Genomic DNA, 10,054 nt, shown 5'->3' on the forward strand with positions numbered 1-10,054 from the left:
TGATAGTAAAACACTTTAGAACAAATAATAAGAAAATATTAAGTAGAGAACAATAATCTTAATTGTCTTACAAATTTTGATCAATTTTATTTGACCCTGTCAATTCACGTGGGTTATCCAAAAATCGATCATATTAATCAATTTATTCCATATCTTGACAAAATTAATCCAATAAATGAATCCGATCAGTCAATGATTTGATTTGATTACCTAGTTTAATCCTATTCTCATAGCTATGATATAAAAGAAATAAAAGGTAGAAATGGAAGAAAGGGTAAGCATACGAAAGTAACTGTATAGTTGGAAGAGAAAACTACCACAACGACGATTACCTTTAAATTTCAAATTAGATAGCTTTAAATTTGAGTCAATGCCATCAAAGTCAATGTAAATAATTATAATAATTAATTAAAATTTGGTGCAAAAATATGAGAAACATATAAAATGGATCTGATGGATTTCAATCAATATCCGAATGACTTTTGGGAAGTTAGGTATAAAAATATAAAATTTAGTGAGACATTCAGATTGATTAATGCATTATTGCATAAAATGATAAGTTTTAGGTATCAAAAATATAAAATTTAATCTCTTGTTGCACAAACTAATAAACATTATGTATGTCATTTAATATGATAGAAATATATATATATATATATATATATATATATATATATATATTTAAAGACAGAATTTAACAGTAAAGGAACTTCACTTAAATAAGTATGCTGTGAAATGTTGCATGAGATGATCAAATTAAGAATACGATATCACATAAGTGTCTATTTCAAGATAATTTATACGCCATATAAATTAAGATTCCAATACAATTGCATTCCAATTAAATCGGAGTATAAATCTGATCGGATCTAGGATAAATTAATCATAGCATAGTAGGATTTAGCTTCAACCATAAGGATTCTATTCCGTTCTCCATCGCCAATAACTTCCCCTATGTATAATCCACCACCACTCCGCCATTTAGGGACATACTCCGAGCTACCTAAAATGTTTGGACCCCAATGGATTAGTGAGGCAAGCTACTTTACAAGTATTTGAACCATGTTGGGATGCGGTTGATGCGTAGAAGCCACATAAGCCGAACAGCCCACTGACACGGTCAATGCGGTCCACGTAGGGCCGAGACAAACACGTCATTTGAATAGTCACCAAGTAGCCAGCTGCTGACGGTACGTTGTGTTGCCCACACGCAAAACACACCCCGTCCTGTCCTCCTCGTGTAGTTGAACCTATCACAAATATTTTTACTAATACGAAATTGTTCGATCCCATTTAAGGACAAGACCAAGATAAAGTTTACGAGCTTGTTCACATGCGTCCTGCAAAGTACAGGGCCAATATATTGTGGCCATGCATGCATGTGCCGACGTCCAATGTGAGCATTCTCCACCTAAATGAGCTGCTCCAGAACTTGTGCCTTAAACATGGGACTGTTTGGCTTGTGAAGGACTCCAGTGGCCGCTCCCCTTGCTGTTTCGTATGTATGTCCACCACATGAGACTCTAGTGGACCAACCGCCAGCTGTGAAACAGGTTTAAGAGTGCTCTTCAACGACGCAAACGATCAGTTGCTATCGTCCTGATGTGGCAGATAATGTGGGATTACTTTCTCCGAGTTTAGCCAGACTTGGATCACAACTTTGACCTGATTACATAAATACACATTGATAGATACACTCCGAATCCGATCAAAGTCTTACGATCCGTTTACTGAGGCTGTTACGGTGTCCCAAGGAACGCATGCAGATAGAACTAAGAATTGGAGAGGCAAAGAGGGGGAAGCGTCTGCGACAAGCATGGAGGCGTGTGATGATGGGGGAGTGTTGGGGCGTCGCATGGATCCAATGATCCTGCCGGGGAGAACCAAAAGGCCCATGTCTCCCCCACTCATTATTACCAACTTTCTTCATCCTTTCTTCACGCCTCTCCTCTCCCCCCTCACTCCATTCGCCCGTAACTGGTGCCGCGGCAACCGGCCCCTGCCGGTACGCCATCCAATGTGTCGCCGACGCCACCCCACGCCGTTAACGTTGTTAGCTGAGACGTCAGCTGAGAGGGCACCGTGCACGTGACAAGCCGACACCGCTCGCACGTGCCTCGCGCGGTTGCGGTCGTCGTCGGTGCCCCCCTTTCGCCGTTAAGCCAAGGTAACGCCCGTTAAGTCGGGGAGGGGTGGAAATAGAATGGAACGTTCTATAAGATGGCGGTTCCATCGTCCGCCGTTTCTCGACTCCCTCCCTCCCTTTTCTTTACCTTTTGATATATACCATCTCGATTCGCTCTCGCGATCTCCCCCCCCCCCCCTGGATTGAGAGCCAAGAGAGAAGGATACAGATCTGCGTAAGAAGAAGAAAGGAAGGGCTACAGAGGCGGCATTGATGTCGATGGTGATTCCCAGGTTGCCGTTTCTTTGCCTTCTGGTGATTTCATTCGTGGGAGGCGGGGACATTTGCCCCTCCAGGTACATTAGCTTGAATCAACCTTTCCGAAAGCTCAACTCCTTTTCCATGATGATTTTTGTTGGATTTTGAGACAATTGTGAGGATTTGTTAACCTCAGATGTACAATGTGGAGTGTGGAGATCAGTTTGGCTTCTCCTGGCTCCTCTGTCGTAGAATTCGAATATTTAAGTGCTCTCGTCTAATGGGTTTGTTTAACTGGGTTTCTTTCAGGGTTGTAGCTGCCGCGGCAATGGCGCAGGGGAGCTTGAGAGCAACCGCCAGCAATGGGTCGTCTTCCACCATGGCACAAGGGTCAGTGTCGGACCTCCAGGTTTCCTTTCAAATAGATGCGAAGCGTCGGTGACGCTTGAGGATGGATCTTGACCGTAAGATCTGGACGCATACGTTGCCTTAGTCGTAGTGCTCACCGTCCAGATCTGATTCGTTGGATCCAAGCCGTTTAACACGTTCCATAAGAAATTTGCTGAGAGCACCCAAGAACACGCAAACAACCCTCGAGCATTTAGAATGAAGCATCACATTTCTCTCCTCTCGTTGAACAAATACAGATAGATCAAAGTTTGATCGGCATCTGACTATTGGTCCGTTAATTTACGCAGGCCCGCAGGTGACGTGGTAGTTGGCGCCGTGGACGATCCAGAATTTATAGCAACAGAGGTGGAAATGTAAGTCCACTTGCATGGCCCACCCTTCGTTTTCTTCTTTTTCTACTGTAATTATTTGATAATTAAATATAAATATGCATATTGGATAATTATTACGAATTTATTAGTTGCAAACTGCAAGATAATGGCCTTTATACCCTCACGTGAACGTGGCCTAACGTATTAATATCATGGGTTGGGCGTGTCTTCTGTGGCTGGTCGATGCTACTCTCCCTTCACGCCTCCTGCGACCTTGCATTTCCCTCTGTTTCCTGTGCTCTGTTCTGAGGTGTGCAATTCACATGAAACGAAGAATAATGACTTATTGGCTCTTTGCATTGATGGAGTTCGGTTAGTGACGCCGATTACCAACCCCATCTCGTCATGAACTAGGTATTGCATTGATTTAGTGCCACACACACACAGACTCTCTCTCTCTCTCTCTCCCCCATTTGGCCGAAGACACGGCTTGAGCTTTTCCTATTACGTCGATTTAGGTCCCCACCACTGTAAGTCTCTTGTCACTTGTCATGGCCTACCTGTATATTCTCCCGATGGTGAACTCGGGTCAGCTGTGAGTCTGAGACCGATGGTCCTCACACCTTGTTATGACATTCCTACCTTTCAGGCTGTCTTTCTGATGGACACGGATCCTTCCCAGTTGGCACTTTTAATCAGAATTATTTATTCCCCCATAACTATAATTGTCACTTCTTTATTATTAATGAGCCACACCGTTGTTTGTACAAATATAACGCGATCGCTATCGATGTGACTACCACCGTTTCATCCATGACTCTGGAATTCTGCAATTGTTTATCTACATATTTGAAACTTGGGACTTATTCAGTGATTAGTGCTCAAGAAGTAAGGAAAACACTATAATGGCGGGAATTGTAATTAAAGCGTCAAATTTTCTTGATTTTGCGTGTCGCAAAAGCAGGCAGATAGGCAACATCACGGCGCGCCGGTCGCTGGGCTACCTATCAACATGCGTGACGGGCAACCCCATCGACGACTGCTGGCGCTGCGACCCCGAGTGGCACCTCCACCGCAAGCGCCTCGCCGACTGCGGCATCGGCTTCGGGCGCAGCGCCATGGGCGGCCGCAACGGGCGGTTCTACCGCGTGACCGACCCCAGCGACGACGACCCAGTGAACCCCCGCCCCGGCACCCTCCGCTACGCCGTGATCCAGGACGAGCCCCTCTGGATCGTGTTCAAGCGCGACATGGTCATCACCCTCAAGCAGGAGCTCATCATGAACAGCTTCAAGACTATCGACGGCCGCGGCGCCAACGTCCACATCGCCAACGGCGCCTGCATCACCATCCAGTTCGTCACCAACATCATCATCCACGGCCTCCACATCCACGACTGCAAGCCCACCGGCAACGCCATGGTCCGCAGCTCCCCCTCCCACTACGGCTGGAGGACCATCGCCGACGGCGACGCCATTTCCATCTTCGGCTCCAGCCACATCTGGGTCGACCACAACTCCCTGTCCAACTGCGCCGACGGCCTCGTCGATGCCATTATGGGATCCACCGCCATCACCATCTCCAACAATTACTTCACCCACCACAATGAGGTCTCCTCTTCCTCCTTGAACACACTCATTTATTGCTTCTTTCGGATGCCAATGTCCACCCATTACTCTCTGAACTGTGCATTATAATAAAGCTACTATCGATGATAGTTAATATGAACTATGGAAAGACTAAAAGATCAAGAACTTGAACAGGTGATGCTTTTGGGGCATAGCGATTCGTACGTGCGAGACAAGGCTATGCAGGTGACCATTGCCTTCAACCACTTCGGCGAAGGACTCATTCAAAGAATGCCAAGGTAACTCGCAATGTTGCTGGACAAAGAAATCATTAGAATACCCAGCGTCACCAATGTTTACCACTGTGGCAAAATGCAGGTGCAGACATGGCTACTTCCATGTGGTGAACAATGATTACACTCACTGGGAGATGTACGCCATTGGAGGAAGTGCGAATCCGACCATAAACAGCCAAAGCAACAGATACCTTGCACCTACCAATCCCTTCGCCAAGGAGGTAAATTAGCCTCCTTTACCGATCTACGACCAATCGTCTGCAAGAACTTCTACGAGTTGAATTGGATTCACAGGTGACGAAGAGGGTGGAGACTTCGAGTGATGTTTGGGAGAGCTGGAATTGGAGATCAGAGGGCGACCTGCTACTGAACGGTGCCTACTTCACCCCATCGGGAGCTGGTGCCTCTGCAAGCTACTCGAGGGCCTCCAGCCTTGGGGCCAAGTCATCCTCCATGGTTGGCTCCATCACTGCAGGGGCAGGGGCCCTCCCGTGCCGCAAAGGTTCCCTGTGCTAATGCAGCCCGCTCGAAAGAAAGAAGACAGAGAAAGATTCCATTCCGTCCTATTTGACAGTGTGTGCACATTCTTCAACCTCCCCCTGCTTCCACTGTAACTCTGCGCACGGAGCAGGTGCGAAGCGTTGCTGATTTGTTGTTCCTTGGTTTGTTTGTTGGATGATGATGAATCCCTTAATTATCATGTCCCGATAGTTTCATGTAACCTTCCACCCCACTCTACCTTCATTACCGAGGAACATCAATTCGCTGGGATAATTCCAAAAAGAAGATACTCTTTAAAATATTTAGATTTCAACATGGGAGTAAACTAGGATGTGATATTAATCTGTCACTATGTTGCTGCCTTGAAGCCATGGTTCCCCAAACACTCATCCTGATTGCGTCAGATTCCAAGTACAACAGGAGGTCTTAAGATCTCAGATGCCAAAGTCTCTGTGAGCCCGTGGTACCGAGTGCTCCCATCCCTGTTCACGCCTCGCCACAAGGCCCGCTCTCATTGCATTAGGTGGTAGTAGATGCCGATTCCCACGGGTACTGCCATGTCAGCATAAGTACACGGCCATTTGTTTTATGTTTGTAAAGAGTGGGAGAATCAGCAGTGATATTTGCAGGTCACGCCTCCCTATTTATCATCTTGCAGCTGTTGGATCTTATTGTGTCAGAATCGCTAGTGGATTCAAGGTTTTCGGATTGGTTCTCACATACTTGAGGGCAGGAAACTAGAGCGAGCAGGGCATCAGGATGCAGCGCGATATGAGCTCTCAATTCACATTCAATCCTCGGGTTTGGTTGGTCGAAACCTGTCTCTGAGAATGCAGAAATATATGGCTTTCTTCCTCCATCAATCTTATGGTCAGCAGAAGCATCAGAGGGTCGATATAACAGTAAACAAGATCCTCCTGAGTTAGCATGCTTATGGCAACATTCTTAGGTCTTTGCAGCGGGTTTCCATTCATCATCGATGCATCCATTAGAGCTATCCTTCGGCAGAAACAAGCCGTGATGTTGGGACTGAAGAAGAAAAGTAGTCCCACGCAGTGTTATTTACAAGACATGGGTTTGGATTTGGGCCATGTACGTATGTATGGATTGATTAACGGGAACCACTGGATTCCTGCAACGGATTGAGTGACATCAATCGATCTATGAGTGTATGTCAACTGCAACGGAAGTAACCTGTAAAGTGCAAGTTGTATTTCTGAAGATTATATATATATATATATATATATATATATATATATATATATATATATATATATATATATATATAAAATTAAAGATATCAGATAGCTTAGTTGATAAAGATTTTAATTATACCTGAGAATTATATAACTTAAAGAATAACAAAAGAAAAAAACCAGACATTAAGTGTATCTTATGTTCTAAATGTTAGAAAACAACCTTTAACAAAAGAATACAACTTAGAAAAAATAAGAAGGGACGAAGATAAATGAGTGAAGACAATGACGATAATAATAAAAATAAAATCATAAATCCTAATTACTTGAAATTGACTACATGAAATCTTTATCGTCAATAAGAAAAGATTAAGATAATGAGCCAAGAAGAAAGATAAATCAACTTCCCCTAGTACCCTTTTTCTTTTACATCAATTATTCTATTCACTTGATAATCTTACAATAATTACTTAATATATAATTGAATCCCTTTGCTCAATTGACTTTTTAATCAAATTGAAGACCGAATGGCAGAAACGGATGTGTCCTATCTGACAGAGGACAGCAGCCCCTCATCTGCGTCACACATAATTCAATTCCTCGTACATGAAGTCGTTGGTTGATTTACGCCCAAACTGGCCCGCACAAGTTGCACCCAACCGAAACACATATGATTACATTGATCACTGTTGGTGGTTGGCAGAACATAACATTACGGCCTGCTAAATTGTAAGGATAACGTTCTTGTATCTCGTCGCTTTCCCATCCCATGTTTTGCACCGGCAACCTTTTTGGCTCTCCCACCCCCAACTCCTCTCGTGATTGTCTTCCTAATAGTCAAAAGCCAACATGCACATTGCAGCTCGTCAAACCCTATCACTTGCTGCATTTGGTTAGAGTAGCGAGATGGTCAGGGAAATCAATGAGAGGGCAAATGGAAGCAGTGAGTGGATTTCATTACATGGAAATTGAAAACATTGTCTTACTTCCCACATGCATGCATGATAAGATAGCACGCAAATGGCAAACGGAGGCATTGCGTCGGTGCTCACTACCACGACAAAGGTACAATGACCACTTGCTGCGCATGCCAAGTTGCCACGGCTCCTCCGAACTCCTCCTAATAGATCAAATCTATAATAAACTTAAAACTAAATTTATATAAAAATTAGTAAACTTTTTAATCACATTTGTAGAAATGTAAACCGATTATGTTCGGTTTATAGTAGTTTGATCGTCTTGACCTATGTCAATTTATAATGGTTTCAACATCCTAATCTCTGCATTTCTTTACATTTGCCTAATTAGGCTCGATTTGATCGATTACAATAAGTTTGTAAAAATCGATTGCCTAATCAACAGGATGATCAAACCTATTACCTAACTGACTTATGTTAGTACGATTGCCTGATCATTCTAATTGTAGAAATGCATAGAAATTAAGCTCGGTTTATAAATTAAGCGATTGCCTAATTTTTATACATAGGTCTAGACAATCAAACTATTATAAATCAATCATCTAGATGATCAAACTACTATAAATCAATCTTATGTATAGAACTTAAAACAAAGGTTTAGCCTTGTGCACTTTTTAATCACATTTTCGATACACATTTGTTGATCAAACTTTTAAAATTAAAAAAAAATTGTCATAGCACTAATTCATCGCCCTCCTCTCTCTTATTGTCATTACAATCCTAATAATTAGTATCGAGTTTGGTTTTTAAAAATCTTCTAAATTGATAAATAAATAAAATAATTTTGAAAAAAGAATATTTTCGTTAAATATTAAAACTATGAATGCTTTATTTTATGCTTTAAATAAAAATAAGTTTAATTGAGTTTCTATTGAATCTTAGATTTTGATGATGAAACTAGTTGATAGTGTTTATGATTTGATTTACGTTTTAAGTGATGTAGGAAGTTTCGATTAGAAAGAGACAATTAAAACAGGAAGAATCACGTTGGGTCGGAGAAAAATATATTAGAAAATTGGATGTCGAGCCGAAGGATCGGTCGACGTATCGGCAAAAGGCTTCGGGCCATTGGTTCAAGCATCGGGCCAAGAAGAGAAAAAATTACGCCAAGAAAATTAGAGTTGTAGAGGTCGATTGGCCAATTGGGCAATAGGCTGCAAGAGAGGATGATGCGCTGAATATTCGAACGAAGCGCCGATGAACTAATGGTATGCCGAATAATATTTGATTTGCTTTGTAATAATTATCTAGATCGAAGTAGGTTTTAAGTGTAACGGATTAACTATGATAGCGATCAAGGCATAAAACAAATGAAGTCCCGGAGTCAAGAACGAGATTTCATTGCGAGTTCGAGTGTTCATCGGAAGTTCGGACATTCATCGGAAGCTCTACTGGAATTGACTGAGAAGTCCAGAAGCTTGCCAAAGAAGCTCATCAGAACTCACCAAGAAGATCATCATGAAGTCTAGGAGCTTATTGGAAGTCCGTTAGAACATTGCCGAGAGATCGTTGGAAGAAAACTAGACTTACGAACTTATTTAGCTTAGTGAATATCTTAAAATTCGTAGTTAGCATGGAATTGGGTCAACTCAATTATGGGTCAATTGGGCCCAATATTAGGCTGTGTTAGGCTAAGTGCAAAGCCCAAACGGTGACCTAACAAGTAGCATAGTCATGACACAATCTCCGAGACTATGTCAGGCGGTGGTACCACCAGTTTGGGCAGTGGTACCGTCCAGACACAATCTTCTAGGTGGTGGTACTGCTAGACTGGGCAGTAGTACCACCGAATATCAATGCTACAAGCGATAGTACCGCCCAACATAAACGATGGTACCGCTAGGACCCCGAAAATCAGAGTTGAGATATTTTTAGGCTCCAAATTTGAATCCATTTGAGGCCTATAAATATCCCTCTCATCCCTGGTTAACAAACATATAACTGAAAGCAAAAATGAGAAGAAAACACTGTTGTAATCTTGTGTGAGCTCCTCTAAAATTTTAAGTGTTAGTTTTGTTTAAGAGAGGAGTAAGGGGGGTTGTAAAGGTTCTCTCTTGAACCTATCAAAAGGAGAATTGAGTTGTAAAGGTAGTTGGTCTTCGCCTATTAAAGGAAGACGGATAGTGGATGCCGGTGGCCTCGATGGAAGAGGAATCGGGACTGGATATAGGTCACGACGACTAAACCATTATAAACTTAGTTTACATTTACTTTTAGCAATTTACTTTTTTCAAACTAACGTGTTTTATCCGCTACACTAATTCATCCCCCCCCCTCCCCCCCGCCCCCTCTGCCAACTCGTTCCTAATAGTTTCTACTTGTGATGCCGTACATGATATTTGGTATATATTTAAAGTTATTATAAAGGCACTAATAGAGTAAAAAAAATCTAAAATTAATTATTTGGTTCA

At 42.5% G+C, this 10,054-nt stretch overlaps 1 protein-coding gene across 2 annotated transcripts; it reads left to right on the forward strand.

Moving 5' to 3' along the window:
* Positions 1-1,984: 1,984 nt before the first annotated feature.
* LOC135673813 (probable pectate lyase 8) lies at positions 1,985-5,669 on the forward strand. 2 transcript variants are annotated; one of them, XM_065183144.1, is made up of 7 exons: positions 1,985-2,481; positions 2,693-2,773; positions 3,082-3,147; positions 4,067-4,715; positions 4,869-4,972; positions 5,052-5,190; positions 5,264-5,669. In XM_065183144.1, the coding sequence occupies exons 1-7, from the start codon at positions 2,399-2,401 to the stop codon at positions 5,483-5,485; spliced, it is 1,344 nt and encodes a 447-aa protein (XP_065039216.1). In that variant the 5' UTR covers positions 1,985-2,398; the 3' UTR covers positions 5,486-5,669. The 2 variants fall into 2 exon arrangements, with proteins under 2 accessions (XP_065039216.1, XP_065039217.1); XM_065183145.1 differs by having other exon boundaries at positions 1,986-2,481; positions 4,070-4,715.
* Positions 5,670-10,054: the final 4,385 nt, after the last annotated feature.

This window comes from Musa acuminata, chromosome BXJ1-5 (assembly GCF_036884655.1).
Source record: "Musa acuminata AAA Group cultivar baxijiao chromosome BXJ1-5, Cavendish_Baxijiao_AAA, whole genome shotgun sequence".
NCBI classification, from domain to species: Eukaryota; Viridiplantae; Streptophyta; class Magnoliopsida; order Zingiberales; family Musaceae; genus Musa; species Musa acuminata.